The 19,236-nt window shown below is 42.2% G+C and overlaps 1 protein-coding gene across 17 annotated transcripts in view; it reads right to left on the reverse strand.

Moving 5' to 3' along the window:
• Nucleotides 1-19,236, reverse strand: part of LOC116279754 (ankyrin repeat domain-containing protein 26-like) — a 139,430-nt gene that overhangs the window by 59,913 nt on the left and 60,281 nt on the right. For 14 of the 17 annotated variants that reach the window (XR_012066263.1, XR_012066264.1, XM_072953101.1 and 11 more), the window contains 10 exons: nucleotides 15,956-16,239; nucleotides 15,163-15,277; nucleotides 14,831-15,004; nucleotides 11,734-11,840; nucleotides 10,292-10,429; nucleotides 8,761-8,843; nucleotides 6,531-6,683; nucleotides 5,863-5,914; nucleotides 5,414-5,483; nucleotides 1,001-1,094 (listed from right to left, as the gene is read on the reverse strand). Coding sequence is in view for 15 of the 17 variants with exons in the window: in XM_072953101.1 (XP_072809202.1) it covers nucleotides 1,001-1,094; nucleotides 5,414-5,483; nucleotides 5,863-5,914; nucleotides 6,531-6,683; nucleotides 8,761-8,843; nucleotides 10,292-10,429; nucleotides 11,734-11,840; nucleotides 14,831-15,004; nucleotides 15,163-15,277; nucleotides 15,956-16,167 (1,198 nt within the window). In the remaining 2 variants the exon portion in view is untranslated. The remainder of the gene's footprint in view (nucleotides 1-1,000; nucleotides 1,095-5,413; nucleotides 5,484-5,862; nucleotides 5,915-6,530; nucleotides 6,684-8,760; nucleotides 8,844-10,291; nucleotides 10,430-11,733; nucleotides 11,841-14,830; nucleotides 15,005-15,162; nucleotides 15,278-15,955; nucleotides 16,240-19,236) is intronic. The other 3 variants (XM_072953109.1, XM_072953107.1, XM_072953110.1) reach the window with 1 other exon arrangement.

Consider the following 19,236-nt stretch of genomic DNA (forward strand, 5'->3'; position numbering starts at 1 on the left):
CTCCCCAGTGGCTCTTCTTCCAGATTCCCCTAAACACAAGTCTACCCTCTGAGCGTGATCTAAAGACCAGCAACAAAGGCATCACCTGAGAGCTTGTTAGAAATGCAGACCGACTGCTCAGAATGTGCACTTTTCACCGGGTCCCCAGGTGACTGAGTAAAATGTGAGCAACTCCGGTCTATACCGAGTCTGCTTCTACAGCACTCGGACTTAACTGATCCTTCTGAAATCCAGCCGCACGTGTCTCACTGTAACACTTAACCAGAAGCTGCATCAGGAGTTGCACTTTTCAGTGGACTCTTTACCAGGCTCCACAGCGCCTCTGACCTCCCCGGAACGCACCCTGCTCTCTTCCTCTTTCCCACTCTCTTCTGTTGGCCTATGAGACACCATCCTATAAAGCAGCAGCACGCTGCATGATGCGAAGCTCCAGACATTGACAGCTGACCACACATGCCTGTGCTCACCCACGGCAGGCACACCCCGCTCTGCGTGATCAGGTACCGCAGTCCTCACTGCCTTCCTAACGGTCAGGGGGATGGGGGAGTGGGACATTCGGCTGTGCTTCCCGGACAAGCTTTGGTGCTGGAAGCAGCTCACTTCATACCTGCCTCATTTCAAACACTCCTCTTCCTTCTTCTAAAGAACTGTTCTACATTCATTACCACCTCCTGCCAGGGACCCCCCTCCTTTCCCTTCATTTACTCCCCTCCTCTCTACCTCTCTCATTCTTCGCTCTCTCCTTCCCTCTTCCTGATTTCCTGACTGTCCTCAGGTCACAGAGCATCTTGAAAGAAAGCTGACAACTGAGCTCCTTAAACAGCATTCTAGTTTAATCTGTTGCTGACACCTGATAACATACACAATTTACTTCCTTTCCTCCGCTTTTTTCTCACTATACGTTCAACAGGTGATTTTCTTTGGCTGAGAGAATAGATCCAAACCCGTGTTTCAAATCAACATTCTGTCAAACGACTTTTTTATAAAACATAGTGCTTACTTTCTATTTGTCCATGTAATGTATTTTTTTCTCCTAGACCTGCAGCTCCAGATAAATGATGAACATGCTTCCGTAGTTGAATCTCGGAGGTACTCTGTTAAAATTAATATTAATAATGAGTTCCATAAAGATTTCCTGATCCCTAAGAAAATACCTGTTTCCTATCTTATTATTATTTTTTAATTTCCTACTTTAAAAGCAATTAGGCTTAAAAACAAAATAAGCATATCATGGAAACCCAAACATTTAAATAGAAAATTTCATATACACTCTCTAGATCAAGTCTATCTTTTATCTTTAGTTGGCTTTTGACACTGTAAACTGAGCATGGAAAGCCAGACCAAATATTTTCATAGACAAAATACTGACCTACGTGCAGATTTCAACAAAGAATTAACTTCAAAACACCTAATTCCATTTTGCATTCCTCGACAAAAGAAGAGGACATTTACAAAAATACTTATTTTTATATGTATAACTGAATTGCTTTGCAGTACACTTGAAACTAACATTATAAACTGACTACACTTCAATAAAAAATAAAACTAAAAATATGCATATTTAAATATATTCTTTAATAAGTATACGTGCTATAAATTTAAAATGTTTCTTAGGACAGATATTGTTTTTAATGTTAAAATAACATACTTGGCATGAAAAGAAGCCTTGGAGTCTGTCATGTTGAGTATTAACAGAACACTGTGGAAACTGCTACATTTCAGTAAACAAAGGCTTAGCAGAATCTAAAGATTATTTGATACAACTTTTATTGATAGGAAAAATAGTTGAATAAAGTACCAAAGTAGAAAGAAAAACATTCATGTTTAAATTAACAGCAGAGAAATTTTAAATGTAGCTATGCAGCTCTTCAAAAAACTACCATAAGCTTTACTTTACTAAGGGAAGAATAAGAACACTGTTTAGTGACCACCCGCACGTGCCAGGCCCTTATCATGCACATTCTCTTCTCTACACACAACAATAACAGTGATTCCAAGGACGGTTACCCACTTGCTGCTTCCTGGCCACTCCAAGATGCTGGAGTGCCGTGATGAGCAGATGGGACCTGCTGTTCTCTCTGTCTGGAACATCACTCCCCGGGACCTACGTGTGACTGGCTCCTTCCTGTCCGTCACCTGGCAGCTTTGGCCACACTCAGCTCTTTCCTGACTACCTAAATTCCACCCTTACTCCACCCCCGTCCTAACTACAAACTCCCCCACTGTTGTGTAACCTAATGCTCTCCACGTTCCTTATATGAAGGACTTACTGTCCCTGATAAAGGGTTCCTGTTTACTAGTTCTTCTGTTCCTGCCACTACAGCCTAACCCCTCAGCTGCTACATTCAGTGTCTAACTGCCTGGTGCTAGTCGGTGTTCAGGAACAGGAATTTATTTAAGGTCAAAACATCTAAAATCCCCAGAAGGCGTCAAGTACCAAAGCACTATATACCTATCGGAGATGTCCGATAATAGTTTACTGACACTTAACATACCCCAAATGAGAACTCCCCATGCCCGCTCCAACTTTCCCATTTTATTGTCCTTCAGATTTTAAAAAAGTGTCCTCAACATTTCAGTAGGTCACTAGTGGCCACTGTGATCATTCTGTCTTACATTTCTATAGCACCCTTTACAGTTGACAATGTGTTTTCTCATTTGTTACCACATTTTTATTCATGACACATAACCTGAGAGGTAGGTATCAGTACCGTGTTTTTGCACGAGGTCACTGACATTCAAACAAGTCAGACAAGTGTTTCCAAGATCCCACAGTGGGTCAGAGCCAGGATGCTACGTCTGCTGACTTCAAGTACAGTGCCGTGCCACCAGGCAGGAGCTGCCGAGATCCAAGAGTTCAGGCTCTTTTAACCTCTTTCCACGGCTATCACCTTGGAATAGGTCACCTCTACCCTGCACTTAGCTTCCTTCAAGTCCGGTCGCCATAAAGGTACTCAGTGCACGCTATTTTCCCTACCCGAAATGGGCTGTCCTCAGTGAAACATCACTCAACCAAACTGCTGCTATTTTAACCCCACATACTTATTACTATTCCCCATGCTTTTGCTTCTCCTGAAGTGTTCTTTGCAGCTCTAATTGACAATCCAAATATAATAATACCTTGAAGTCACAAGCACTGTCTTTTCAAGGTCAAAGTGGTTAAACAAACAAAAACACCATTTTTTGTGTGTGTTTTTTTGTTTTTTTTAGTACAACCTGTTTCTCTCTCTAATCTCACTAAGAGTTTGACACGTTCATTTATAACAAAGAAACAGCTGGTCCCAGGCTGACCAAGAATTATTTTCTTCAGTTTTTAGAAAATGTAACTTCAGAACCCAAGCTGATTCCCTATGACTTCTAAGCCTTGGTTTTTGCACTACATACACCAGTTTCATTAGGTGAGTCTGGAAAACTAACAGAAGCGCAGTCTGCAGTGGTATGACATGTGGCACGGAATGACTTTACTAACTTTGGGTTAAAATGAGGAAAAAATTTTGCTGGGCAAATGTAAAAGTGAGAAAGTGAAGTCAAAACATCCCTCCATTTATGTTTGAACATGACTAGTCAAGTACAAACTTAAGGCAAGAAAAAAAGGAAAATGTAAGTATAACAAGGTATGTGGAGAAATACATATATTTCAGCATTTATATATAATCGGTGATGTATCAGTATTGTTAAGGATATACTATGAATGAAAGCCTCTGTTTTACCTTTTTATCATATACATAAAAATATATACATTACATATGCAAGTATATATATTATTCTTCAGCAAATTTTATAAAAATATCAAAATACATGATATATAAAACAAAGGCCTTTGTTCATAGTATATTCCCAATAATACTGACTTGTATTAATCTACAACCGTTTGTTTCTAAATACTACTATTAAGTAAGAGTTAAGTTTTGTCACTAGAAGTCACTCAATTGAACATGGTCATCTCTCACTACCTGAGCACTGTGAATTATTACTAGAGAGAAGAATAGATTTTAGAAAGTTCCTAACACATCAACTTTCCACCTAGACAAAGAACAGGTACAGGATTCTAAGGATAATATATAGCTTGAAAAGATAGATTGAATGGAACATGAGAGGGGGCTAAAAAGGTTAAAAAGTTTTCATCTCAAATTCTAAGCTCACAACTGGTAGATACTGGAAAACAGACTGCAGCTTATTCCTATTCATCATATACTTCTTATCTATTTCCTTGGCATTTAAGACATATTTCCTGTCATAACAACTGAACTTTTACAACCTAAACAAAGGGAATAGAAATTTAAGTCGTATTTTTAGAATTCAAATAGATTTCATTATGACATAGTACGCATATTATATTACCTGTACCATCAAATGGATTTCATTACGATAGAGTGTGCGTGTTCTATCACCTGCAGCATGGTGCAGAAGTCCATGTCTCCTCATGCACTCACATTCAGAAAATACTAAAATGCTTCTTACACTTAAGACCTTATTCTAGGTGCTCCAGGAAATGCACAATTACGTTCCCTAATCTCTAGCGGTGTATGCTGATGCAGGGGTAATAAAATGAATATGTAAATAACTATACTACCAAGTGTCTGAAACTTGAAATTTTAGAATGGGACACGAGGACTGGACATACTTTTTTAAACTATAACACAAAAGAATTCTGAAGTAGGTTTCATCATATGGTTGTTATTAAGAGTCTACTTTGAGAGCTGGTTGTTATTTCAGGGAAAACATGTATTCTTCAATAAGATGAAAGAGTTTTGACTATACTCTTAATTTAGAAAACAGAGGAATCTGTAATATGGATTTTGAGAAACAATTTTAATTTCTAAATTTTTATAATTTCAACTATTATTTTACTCTTAATGCAGAACCCGAGATAGAAATAAAGTAAAACAAACAAACAAAACAAAAACCTCTTTCCTCACAACTGATACCAAAATAAAAAGTGTCCAAGGGGGAAAAAAAAGACACACGCTACACAGTTTTGGAACTGAAAGGCCCCAGGAAGAGTCCATGATTATCACAGTAAGTAGCTGTGTGCACTGAAGATGTCCCTGAGGCATGAGTGTTATACAAGTGCCGTCAGTGTGGTTTAGAAGTCAAAGAACCCTCATCCTTGGCCAAGCTTCACACTTCCTCTATTGTGGGAAACCTTTTCACAGTACAGTTTTCCTGTCACTATATATCTTCTAGTCCATTTTGCTTCAGCCTTATCTTCAGTATTTACCAAAGTGAAAAAAAAGAAAAAGAAAAAGAAAAAAATCAACCTGCCATATTTTTACACAATGGTTTACTCTGACCAACTTTCTAATACAAACCTAAAACAATGAGAGGCAGACCACTGCTAAATTTTAAGAGTAAATACTACACAAACCGAAATTCAGAGCAGAAAAATTAATTTCACAAGAGAACACTTTACCTTGGGAGCAAGATCTAAGTCATCATCTGATGTAGGCCTTGAATCATCAGTATCATGTTTGGGTGAAACTCTTTGGAGCAAAAATACAAATCAAAAATGAGTGAGTTCATTTCTTTAAACAAACAAGTCACAAAAGTCTATGCTGAGGGATAAGAAAGCAGATTTGGGAGCCAGGCTGCCTGATGGTCAAGTCACAGGTCAACTACTTGCTAACCATGGAATCATGGGCCAACTAGTCAACCTCCTTAAGCTACAGCTGCCTAGTCAACTAACAGTAAGCTGTAACAGCACAGCTACTCTGCAAAGCTGTTGTGGTGACTGTTCAAGGTAACAAATGCCAAGTACATAACATGGTATCTAACTCAGAGCAGGACACTCAACAAGCCTTGTTTCTTTTCTCTGTGATCCCTCAGTCAACATGTAATTTTTAAAAATCCATAAAGTCCTACCTGATGACAGAGGTATCTTCATGACTCGGTGAAACGTCAACCACTAAATCCGCTATTAAAGAAAAAAGTAAAATAGACTTCGTATCAGCAATAGAAAAATACAGAATATTGAAAGTATAAGACCAATGTTCCGTTAACAAGCATTCCTTTGGGACCACACCTGGAGACTACACACTTGAGTGAATACTGAGTATACTCCTGGTAGGTAATTAATGCATAAAAACCACTTCCCCTCCTTTATATTTATCAAAAAACAAAAAAGGGTGTTTATCCAAATTTGGTATCTTGAAGTGAACTGCTGTTTACAAGGGCCAAAATTCCAACCAAACTTTACGAGACTCACAAAAGAATGATAATCATTAGTAGAATCAGTATCATAAACTGACAACGTCCAGCTCACATGGCGTGGTGTTTCTGGATGACACCCATGGGACTAACCCACCCTGCCATTTGGCTTTGTCGGCCTCGTGTTATCTGGGCACGGTCATCCCTATTCGCTCACATGCGGTCTAGGGCTGCCTTCACACTGCACTGGCAGACATGAGTAGATGTGACAGACACCACATGGCCTAAAATATTGACTCTCTGGCCCTTTATAGAAAAAGCTTGTGCATCCCTGCTTTATATCATAACCAGGAAACCCTAAGACTCAAATCGAATCTTCTTACTCTTCTGCTCAACATTCTTCAGTGGATCCATGCGGCTGCCATTGCTGGTTCCCAACTCGACAACCATTTCTTCTTTGTCGTCCTTGCCAGACAATTGCAACTTTTCTTGGATGTTTTCTGCCCCAGTATGCGAAGAAGGTAAACTCTTCTTAGCTGCAAAAAGAGAAATGATTATTCTGCGGTCATCACAGTAACTACATCTCTTTCCCCCGTGGCTGGTTTAGGAATGAGCATGCGATGTAGCCCAGCCAGTAAGATGCGAGGGGAAGTCTACCGGAAGCATCTCTGTTTTCTTCCTCGTTAACCGGAAACATGCAGAGAGAAGCAGCCCTCCTCACCTGCGGATACTGGCAGGTGAGAAGATGACGCTTGGAGCTGCTGCCAATCAGCAGACCAGGAAAGGCGACATCAAACACCAGCAGCCTCACAGCTGAAGGAGGGACAGCATCTGGGATCCTGACGACATCACCGAACCTTCTAACCAATCCTGACTCCTGTTGCTGTAGCCACTGTTACTTAGGCCTCCTATTATTATTTGCAGCTAAAAGCATTCTGACACATCTCCCAAGGTCTACAGCAGACCTCCTCCTTTCTATAGTACCAGAAAGGCTTTCAGAAGCGTGCCTGAGCTAGGTAGTCACCTCGTTCCCAACCATTCCTACAGCATCCTTCCTGCACCAACAAAATGAAACTCATAGATCCTGCAAAGTTCACTGGCACATCTTAGCCTCTGCACCGCTGTCCTTTCTGCCAAATGTAAACTTCAAAGATGTTCTGCCCACCAAACACTGCCCTTCTGCCTCCTTCCCTGGCAAACTTCTACTCGCTCTGCATGGCTTACCTGACATCCTACCCACTTTTAAAAAACTTCTTTCCTCACCATGGACTTAAAGTATCTGGCACATATTAAATACCAATAAAAATACATATAAAGACAGCTACAAAGTCCTAGTGGGCTCTGGGACACAGGAAGCACAGAATAGAGTAAAGCAAATCATAGAAATGGTGACGACAGTAGCAAGCTCCCGGAGGCCAGGAGCTGTGCTTGTGACCTGTTTGCATTCTGCAACGTCACAGTGGTGCTCAGTACCTAAACGACACTTGAGAGTCGTCTGTTAAGTGGATGAATTAACAGATAAGAATGTTTTCTTTGAAAATCCTGTTTAAAAAAATACAGACATTAACCAGGGACAACTCTGCTGTGTTATGAGCACCTTGAAGACCAAAACTCTGTCTGTTCCAGCTTTGTATTTCCTGCAACAGAAGTTCTTTGCTTGATGCAGGTCTACCAAGTTTAAGGTGCCCTCATACAGTTCAGACCGAACAGCACCCTAGGGGTCACATCTAGGCAACACAGCCTTCCTCTTTTTTTTTTTATGTGAAGCACTTCTGTGCTTTTATTACAATTTGTTGAGTCCTGAGTTGTGCTATTTGAGTATTTATGATGACAATCCTTTAACTAATGGCAATAGGAAATCCTGTTCCAACAAAATATAGTTTCATGACAAGTATCCCCCAAAAAGAAGAAAACACCTGACTCTCATGAAGGCAACATATCTCATTCTGTTTGTACTTCTGGGGAATGCAATCAGTGAGAGTGAGACCTTGTTGGTGTAATGATGTGACAAGTAACCCGTGCTTCTCAACAAGGCACTGCTTTCCTGACTTCTGCACTATCACTAGGTATCTTTAAAAGACAATCTCTTATTAGTATGCTGCACACTGGCCTAGCTATGCAGTTCTAATTGTTGGCCATTTGTTTACAGCACCAGGAAGGTATTGCTGAGCTCCCAGTTTTAAAGACAATCACTTTTTAGTGAGACTAGTCACTATGCAATAACTAGCATTCATTTACCCGATGTTATTCATTTGCTATAAAAATCAAAAGATCCAGTTCTGTAACAAGGCCAGCTTGTTACAATGTTAGAGGAAATGTACAACAAAGTTAAAACCCTGTTTTTCTTATTTACACAAAGATATAATATGGGATTTCAGGAGCCATGATTAAATAAGTGAATTTCTTTTCAGACAATATTGTCTCAGATTTTAAATTACCTACAATTAACTTCTTAAATAATTCTGAATACTAGACCATTAAGAAAAAATTAATGAAAAAAATAAAAACACATGAAATTTACACACTGGCTTTTTTCACTGCTCTTTCATTATCAAAAGTTCCTCAATCTTACTTTCTTTATCTATGGTAGGCCCAACAAGAGTAACTTATTACCAGAACTCTGTCCTAGGTCGCTACTTTGAGGGGGAGTAGCTGGTATGTTTCCGTCTCTGTAGTCGATAATCAGCTGGTAGAGGCTATGTGTAAAAAAATGGGATAAATATTACTACTTGAATACTAATATGAAAAACAATTACCAAGTATATTAAATTCTTAGATTATTTCAGACAGTATCAGAGGTAATATCAAAACTTCAACTGTCCCATAAACTTCAAATTTGTACGATCTACACTTTTAAATTTAGGATGTATAATTAAGAAAGAAAAAAAAGTAAGGTGAAGTAGTCATGAACTGAGGGCAGTACAGCTCAGTAAGTTAACTAGAGCGAGCCTGACACATGGAAAGTGTCTCGAACTCAGAAGTCCCAGCTCTATAACCAACAGCTATTTGTTCCTGGAAAAGGTGCTTCTCTTCAGCTCAAACTCTTCCTTTATAAAACTGGGATCTTACTGTCTTGTTAGGCAGTTAGTTATTAATACTCATAAGAGTATTACGAAGATTTAATGAGATAATGTATCCCTCAGACGCTCAGAGAAACAGTGGAAGAATGGAATAATCTGTTCTTGAACTTTAATGCTGGAACTATTTAAGAATCCCAAATAAAACCCAATGTGTGTTTTTTTTATAGGTGTAACATTTAAATGCGGCAGTTTTCAGAAAATGTTACAAATTATGGTGATTAGCTGTTCTTCGTGGTTTATAATTCAGGACACCTCAGCTAGTATATCACTTGCAGCTAAACTCATTTATACATATATGACCTCATACAAGCATATGTATGAGAACTAAACAAGCCGTCACGCAGAAGTTTACGTGTCGATGGCCACGAAGACCGCGGAAACTGGATCAGCACGGGCATCCCGGGAGCAGAGGTCAGGCACGACCTGACTGCAGGACCAGTTTCTTTTTCCTTTTCTTCTTTTAAAATTTTATTAAAGGTCTTTAGACAGCAACATCCAGACCCCAGACTCAGCTGCTGAGGAGATCCTGTTAAAACTAGTTTTAGTACCAACGCTGCAGCAACAGAATCAAGGGAAACAAGAGAACGATTAGCACGCCCTCGCCCCGCCCCAGTGCCTTGTGGGAGAGGACTGTCACTGTGGCCTCAGGGAATCCCTTAGGTTCCTGGAAAATTCAAGAGGAAGATTACAGAAGACAGCCCCCAAAGGAAAACACAGGATTTTCTGCTCTGCTGAACATTTCAAGACCCAAACAACTAGTTAGAAAAATCAGGTATGTGACATTACTTGGAACCCATGCATAGGGCTTACACTGGAATGAAGTGGAGACCAGTAGGACCCTAAGGATAAAGGTCTTACAAACCCTGAGATAAAGAACCCTGTGCCCACTGCTCCATCTCACTAGTCTGGCCTTTTGCTGGTTTCCAGCTGGTGATGGGGAGTGTCTCACTGCCATCCCCAAAGTGCCTGCTCCCAACTAGGAACTCTCACCTGCCACATAACAAGTGACAGGTCATTTCCAACCTCAGTTTAGAGATAACTGGCATTTTAATGTAAACACTTACTGTTTAAAACCATTACGAAAAGCGTATCTTTCAGCAGACATTCCGTGTAAATCTCGAGAACTGGCATTAACTTGCTTCTGAAGCAGCAGCTTGACTGTGTCCGGCGAGTCATGAAACACAGCAAGCATCAGTGCTGATCTAAAATAAAAGAGACATCTCCACCCTTAGGAACTTAGCGTAACTCAAACAGTTAATTTGGTCTAGTTTACCAAGTTAATCTCCTGCCCACCCCTGGAGAACTGACCACTTACATGCTCGAGTGCTCATCTTTGCAAATGACCTCCAAGGCCACAATGGAGGGACAAAAAGGAAGCCTCCCATCCTACTTGGGTAGCACACAGTAGAAGGTGCTAATTTAAAGTCCTCTGATGGACAAGAAAGGATGCTGAGGTCACTTATCTGAAGTAGGTAAAGGTTTAAATAAAGGATTCCCCATGTCTTCTCTAGTCTGAAACATTTAATACTTTAAAGTCAGCTAGAGGTCAGGTAAGGAGAAGCTGTTTGCAGGCTGAAAACAGTAATATGAATAAAAATGGCAACAAAAATAGTACGGCTGCAGTGAATCACGCTGAGAAGCATGTGCCCGGCACTAACCTGAATAGTCTATGTATGGTCTTTCTTAGGCACAACCACCCTTGAAAGATGTACTATGACTCTCCTTTACGTGTCAGGAAACATATTGGTTGGTAATAAGTCATGTCCCCCAGGTAACACACCTGGCCAGCAGGAGAACTGGGAATTCAACCTCGTCTGACTCTACAGCCCAGCTCTTTCCTGTTTATCATCCACCAATGACCTGTCTTCTTTAAAGGGAATGTTTATTCAATAATTCAAGCTATTTTTCTTCCTTCTACCATTATCAATTGAAAATAAAAACATCAAACTGTACTAGAAATGAAAAAGGATAAAACCTGATGAGCCCACAGTATCTGGTCATAGTTACTCACTTAGTGATACTCACTTAGTGAGAACCTAATAACATCAGTATCCTTCAAAGAAAGTAATTTAAAGCAGAATCATCCTAAAGGCAAAACAAACTCCTCTCTGTTTAATATGCATCTTTTAAGAAAAAAATATACACCAAATAGAGGTTAAAAAAATTACAAAAGAATGAAGAAATTCAACACTGTCTCATAAGGTAAATTAAAATTAGAGTCCATACTAATAAAACTAAAATGTAATCCCTGAACTATCATAAGATCATATGACCAAAAAAATCAGGTTGCAAATGACAGCAGTCACTATTATAAAGGAAGATGAATCCTGCTGCATACTTCTTTGTGACACCCAGGCAGAATAACTGCTTTTCTAACTGATGATGTGTTGATTCCAAGTTAATCCTCTTCTTATTAAGTTAATCTTTCTGATTGGCTGTTACTACTCTAGAACAACATTAAGATTAAACAAAAAAAGAGAGGGAGAGAGAGAACACACTATTGTACCTTTCCAGCTTGTCGACTGCATGTACATTTGCCCCGCTGTCTATCAAAAATTTGACCATCTCTTCTTTGTTCTCCCTGATGGCGACTAAAAATGGTGTGAAGTTATCCTGCAAAATAGTAAAAACAGTTGATAATGTACAAAATTACATATACATTTCAAAACTGAATTTAAAAACTTAAGTCTCTGAACTTAGAACATATACTATAAAAAAGTAAATAACAAGCAGCCCCTTCCTCCTCACCCCTCTGTGCCCCTTCTCTTTAAAAGGTTCCTCCTTGACCTCCTCGAAAGTTTCCCTGTGAAGTCATTCTCTGAAACTCACTTCAGACATTTGCTGGTTCCAAGAACCTTCGCTTCTATCGCAGTGTGTATCAGGCATTCTCTAGTTATCTTACTGCTCAACTACTACTCCTGACACTCTAAACACTGCTCCAGAGAGAACCATTTAGCTACTGAATCAACTACATTTTTAAGGAGCCATGCTGAGGAGAAAGATACCATACTGTCTGCAACATGCATAACCTATCCAATTACAACTATGACTAATCTCATAAAGCTTGCAGACATTCCAATGGGAATATGACTATTTGCATGTAAAGAAAAAGTTTTTCTTAAACCAACTTATAAACTCTAATTTGAAAAATTCCATCCCACTCTTAAGGGATTATTATAAAATATGAACTAGACTATAAATTAATATAGACTGTCTTTAAAATATTGAAATATTTACCAAAATATACAACAGGAATTGTAAACTCAAATGCTTACAGAGGCAACATAGGTGGCCCGAGTAAGCGAAGGTCCCAGGTGAGGACAGCAAACTGGAGAACACACGCCCCACCAAGAAGGGGCCACCTCTGCAGGGCAGACCGCACAGGAGCCTGGGCTCAAGGGGGACTAGATTTGATTCTTTAGGAGAAGTTCTGAAGTGCAGATTTCTGCACAAGTCTCCTAAATTTTAAATGTTGACTCAGTGTGTGGAGACAAACTGAACATACCCAGGGCCATGTTTAGTGTATAGCCCACTTGTATTTTTATGTTTGCTGTGTTTCCAAACAGTTGGGTATAAATCAAGTATTTGTATGTAAAACCTTGCCTTTCTGCAGACGAAAACACTGGGCCCCAACATGTGATAAAAGTTGTGATTAAGACTCATAATACCCACTTTAAGAATTTTTCCAATGCCTGCTAAAACTACAATCTACCTGTATCTAATTCTCCCTGATTGTTAATCAAATGGATAATCAGGTCGTAAGACGGCTGAAACTAAATTATTAAAACAATTCCAATTTGTTACTAATGTCATGGGTCTTGATGTTTAAAACTGCCATCTTGCATGGTATACTTATATACAATGGAATATGACTCAGCCATAAAAAAGAATGAAATAATGCCACTTGCAGCAACATGGAAGGACCTAGAGATTATCATACTTGAGTGAGGTAAGTCAGAAAGCGAAAGACAAATTCCATAGGCTATCACTTAATATGTGGACTCTAAAATAGGATACAAATGAACTTATTTACAAAGCAGAAACAGACTCACAGACATAGAAAACAAACTGGTGGTTACCAAAGGGGAAAGGGGGTGGGAGAAGAATAAATTAGCAGTTTTGGACTAGCAGATAGAAACTACTATATATAAAATAGATGAACAAGGTCCTACTGTATGTACTACAGGGAACTATGCTCAATACACTGTAATAAACCATAACGGAAAAGAATATGAATATATATATGTATATACATAACTGAATAAGAATTTTATATATAACTGAATAAGAACATATATATAACTGAGTAGGAATATATATATAACTGAAGAATATATATATAGCTGAATAAGAATATATATATATATTATAGAATCACTTTGCTGTACACTAGAATCTATCACAACACTGTAAATCAACTAGACTTTAATTTTAAAAAGCTGTCATCTTGATTATGCTAGGGCTCAGTGAATCTAACAGATATATTGCAAGAGTCTGTCACACAGCTTTAACCAAAAGAAGGCTCATGATTTCCTATTACTGCAATCAGAAAAACCCTGTTGACCTAATGACCTGGATGGGAACAAATGGTGCAAAATCTTTAAAGGGTCCAACTCTACTTATTGAATCACTCACCACAACCAAGTTTCTAAGACTGTCTGAGTGCCACTGAATGATCAGTGGTTAGAAGGGAAAAGGAGCTATTCTTCAAAGCAACAGATACTGCCAGTAATACTGCCAGGAAGAGACGGATAAAAGTCAGGCTAACACGGCTGGAAACGAGAGCACTGAAAGAAGCAGCATCTATCAAACCCCCGCTCTTCCAGAGACGTCTTATTTTTGAGATCTGTGAATTTACACGTATTACACATATCCATTCAATAGTCCTTAACCAAGGGTTGTATCAGAATCTCAGGGAAGTATTTCTAAATACCTGTGTCCAGACCTGAGTAGACTTATTCAATCGAAACCTTCAGGGGAGAGCCAGGAGAAAAAGCAGGAGGACCAGCTTCGCCATCACTTGCTCCCCACCTACAGCCACAGCCCCTCAGGGGAGCTACAGCAGGCTGAGCATGGGAGACCCCAAGATGTACATGGAGGGCCATGTGGCCACCAGCACAAGTGAATGCCCCTGCTGGCTGTTAAACATGACCTGACCTCACTTGCCCAGATTCTAGAACCTGGGATCCTGGGGTGCTCAGGGCCTGTGGTTTGCCGCCTCCCCTGCCCAGGTGCAGTCACCCAGCTCCCCCTGCTGGGTCGCTGGGTTCCTTCCTCCTCCCACCCACCCCCAGGCAGGCACCCAGCCCTTGCCATCACTTCACTCCCCGCAAGCCTTCATCTTCTGTAGGCTCTGAGCCTACTGCCCACTCCCAGGCACTTCCTAATGGGAAGTTGCTCCTTCTGGGGCAGAAGTGCGGCTGGGAAACAGAGCTCTGCCCTTTCTGTGGGCACTACCTCTAGCCCCTGGCCTTGGCTTTGGAGTTGTTTCCATGGTAGCAGGGCCTGATGTATTCAGTATACATTCTACTATAAATAAAGCACCTGTAGCTAGAAAAACCCCTGTATTTCAAATATCTTGTAAATAGTCAGTTGAGCTATACCTTGTTTATCGCCTCGAGGTTTGCATTACAGCGGAGCAGCTCTGCTGCAATTGATGTTTCTTCAGCCAAGACAGCATAATGCAGAGCAGTGTTTTGACAGTTGTCTTCAAGATTCGGGTCAGCACCCTGTTTCAGCAGGATAGTGACACACATTTCTTTCCGGCATTGTACAGCCTGTTGGTATCATGCCAAGAAACAGACTGTAAGTGCTAGGCATTCCAAGTTAACATTCCTCAAGTTCCAGCACTTTGTTACATTTAAAACAGATAAATTCATTTTTATTCTAAGTAAATCGAATCCATCTCACGTGGACACGGTTGGCTGCTACACACCTTGATGAGAGCTGTCTTGCTTTCCTCATCACGAGCATTCAGGTCACACTTCCACTGGACAAGGAGAGCCACCACTGATGACTGGCCGCTGGCGCAGGCTAAGTGTAGGGCAGTCCTGTGAACATGAGAGGACTTTTTAGGAAATTAGAGTGTACTAGTTCAAAGATACAGTTACTCGTGTAATTGTAAACATTCAACAGCATGCTATTCCTATCCCTTTAAAACTAACATTTAGTCTTATCTTAGTTCTTTCTATGGGGAAAGAACAATATTTATTAGCTCTTATTACTCACCACATTAATGGAAGAACTACCTGTTTGAATAGAAAGGGTATGCCGTTGAGATTCAGCTCAACTTGGGTCTGACTTCTACTTTAACACTCTTCCTTATTAGCTCTCGCTTAGCCTGTCTGTGTTTCAATTTCCTCATCAACAAAATGGGCAAGAAGTAGTAGTTATCTTACAGGATGCCACTGCGATGCTTAAATGAAAAGCTATGCAAAGTGTCTGGCAGTTGAATAGCTCAGTAATTGTTAGATAATATTATAATTGTTACCATTACTATTTTGCCAAGACAACATTTCAATTAAATAAAATAACAGTTAATCTACTTTGCTGCTGCAAGGATGAGAGAGAACACTGTACTTCAATGATTCTAACATACTCACTGTCTCACACTTCAACATCTCTGACATGGGAAGGCAATTTAAAATCCATGTCTTACAACCATAGTTGGCAGTTCCTCCCAGGCCTGGCCTGCCCCGCCCCACCCTGCCCCGCCCTGCCGCTGTTACCTGTTCTTCCTGTCTCTGCTGTCTACATTTTTCTTCCGTGACAGCAACTCCTGCACTGTCCGCGTGTCACCTAAATATGCGGCTTTGTGGAAGTCCTTTAGCTCACACCTATGGACATGATACCCAGGCACAGGCGTCTCACGATTCCTGCGCTCTCTCTGATGGATGCTGAAGTCCACCCAGCTCACGAACTGAACGAGTTTCTTCTTCATCTGGCTTATCGCCTTCCGACACCGCTCACTTTCCTCCTGGTCTCTTGCCACCTCCCAATCTCAGCGCTGGTGCTGCAGAAGAGCCACAGAGGTCTCGCTGCCACACCTTGGCTGTGAAGCTCAACGGCTCGGAATGTTTGGTCCGGAACACTCGTAGCCTAGCAACAGCACTGACCCTCAACTGTCCCTCAACTGTCCCTCCAGAGCCAGTGTCCCTGTGAGTGCGCACAGAGGCCCAGAGGCCCAGTGTGCCCGGTGCACACGTGGGAGCCTAAGGCAATTCAAATCTCTGCAATTGCTTGTGGGCCATTTTGGATTCCTTTCAAATGTTGGTGCTAGGTGGTTGAGTGTTTTGGGACATTTCCAGAAGTGAGGCTTGCCCCTGAGAAAGCCATGTTTGTATGCAACTGCGGTTAGAGTGGGGTGGAACCACAGGATGCTGAAGGCCTAGTCCCCCAGAGAGCTCCCCACCAAAAAACTCTGTATCTCCTTATCTCTCAGTGTATTCCTTTCCCCATCCCTCTGGGCTCCAGCCAGTCTCCAGGGAATTTAGCACATGCAAACAGCAGAAAGCTGTTTTCATGCTTTCAGAGATTGTGGCAATATATATCAAGTACAAACTTGAGAAACTAACACATGCTCTCCAGATGAAATGAAAATGTGTTTCCACATGTCTGCTGACCCTGCTCTGTGGCTCAGCCTTATGTTTACACGCTTTCTTCACTGTATTTTTTTTGCTTTTATTTCCACCAATTAAATCTTGAGTCAATCTGAGAGTTATTTGGGAGCATAGTGTAACATCTGAGAACTTTTTAACCACGTAACTATGAAAACACCACGTCAGTTACTCAGCGAGGCCAGGCTGCTAGCTGACCACCTGCAGGGGGGGGGGAGGCAGGGCAGGCCTCTTCTTCCTGCCTAACTCCATCCTCCCTCAGCTGGCTAATTATGGCTTCTGGCCCTGCCAGGATCAAAACTGCAGGGGGCGGCAGAGTTCCTAAGTGGCTGACACTCCTGGGAGCTGGTCTTCAGTGGACTGGACCTGGCAAGTGTTTTGAAGCTGACTCTCTCAGGGGCATTTCTGGGCCCCCACCTGCAACTCCCCTGACCTAAGGGAACGTGGTGTTACCAACTTCCCCATTTAAACTATCTTTTCTATCAGCATACACTGTTATTGCCCTCATCTTATAAAAAAAAATGCGTTCACCCTCCAGCTGCGGCTTCATCTCTCTGCTCTCCAGCACACATGCCTCCTGCCCCTGCAAAGAAGCTGTTCCCATCCGCTTCCTCTCATTTTCCATCCAAGCAAGTGTGTCCACTCACTGCAACTGCTCACGACAGGGTCCCCCACCACCCACCAGGTGCTGACTCCATGGGCAGCTCTCAGCCTTCTCCTCGCACGGCCCGGCAGCCACACTTCCCACCGCTGCTCTCCCGGAGTTCCTCAAGCCCTTTCCTCACGGGGCTTCCCGGCTCTCAGGCTGCTCTGGTTTCCTCCCACGGCCCTGGCCGGTCTTCTCAGTCCCAGCCCCTGAGTCCTGGCACACAGCACCCCTGAGGCTCAGTCTTCCGGCCTCTACTACTGTCTGCTGCCGCCCGCATCAGCCTTAGGGCTTTATGTGTTCTCTACAAGTTGGTAACTTCCAAACTGCTATTTCCAACCCAGACCTCCCTCCTGTATTCCAGACTCAAGTACCCATTGTCTCTCAACGTCATCTCTTGGAAGTTTAATAGGACTTCTCCTGGGCCGGCCCTCCCCTGGGCCTGCCCTTTCCTGATCGTACCCACTCCTGGACCTGCCCTCTCTTGGTCCAGCCCTCTCCTAGGCCTGCCATGACCTGGGCCTGACCTCTCCTGTTCCTGCCCTCTCCTCTGCCTGCCTTCTTTTGGGCCTGCCCTCACCTGGGCCTGGCATCTCCTGGGCCTACCCTTTCCTAGGCCTGCCCGCACCTGGTACTGCCCTCGCCTGGTCCTGCACTCTCCAGGGCCTGCCCTCTCATGGGCCTGCTTTCTCAGAGTCCTGCCATACCCTGGGCCTGCCCTAACCTTGTCCAGCACTCTCCTGGGCCTGCCCTCTCCCTCTCCTGCCCTATCCTGGTCCTGCCCTCACTTGGGCCTGATCTCTACTGGACCTGCCCTCTCCTGGCCTGCCCACACCTGGGCCTGCACTCTCTTGGGGCTGCCCTCTGCTGGGCCTGCCCTCTCCTGGTCTTGCCCTCTCTCTCCTGGGGAAGTAAGCCAGAAAGAGAAAGAAAAATACCATATGAGATCACTCATATGTGGAATCTAAAAAAAGCACAAAATATAAATACAAAACAGTAACAGACTCATAGACATAGAATACAAACTTGTGGTTGCCAAGGGGGTGGGGGGTGGGAAAGGACAGACTGGGAGTTCGAAATTTGTAGATACTGACAGGCATATGTAGAATAGATAAACAAGATTATACTGTATAACACAGGGAAATACATACAAGGTCTTATGGTAGCTCACAAGGAAAAAGAATGTGACAATGAATATATGTATGTTCACGTGTAAGTGGAAAATTGTGCTCAACACTGGAAATTGACACAACATTGTAAACTGACTATAAAGTCAATAAAACAAAATGTTTAAAAAAAGTGCTCCATTCAGAGCTATGGTTACATGCTTATCTTTTAGGGACAGAGACTAGGTTGGAACCTAAATGTACAGACTGGGAGAGAAAGGGATTTCAACTATTCTGACCAATTCCTGCTGAATGAAACAGAGAAGCCAAGCCCTCCCATTTCAAAAGTGCCCAGTTGGTGAGAAGACCCACCGCAGGGCAGTAGACGGGAAGGAACCTCCTTAAAAAAGGTCCCAGATGAGAAAACGGCCCAGTGACACTCACTCAGCCCGGAGGGCCTTCAGCCTGAATGTGTACGTGGGGAACCCGGGCAGAAGTAGGCGTGAGCCCTCCCCTCATCTGCGCAAGGTGGAGGCAGCTTTCAGCACCCTCCTCACCACCCGCCTGTCCAGCCTTCCTCAGAGTCACAAGGGAACTGGGTGAAAAGGATTTCAGCCTCATGCATTTGGCCCTGGGCAGGG

This window comes from Vicugna pacos, chromosome 32, assembly GCF_048564905.1.
Source record: "Vicugna pacos chromosome 32, VicPac4, whole genome shotgun sequence".
NCBI classification, from domain to species: Eukaryota; Metazoa; Chordata; class Mammalia; order Artiodactyla; family Camelidae; genus Vicugna; species Vicugna pacos.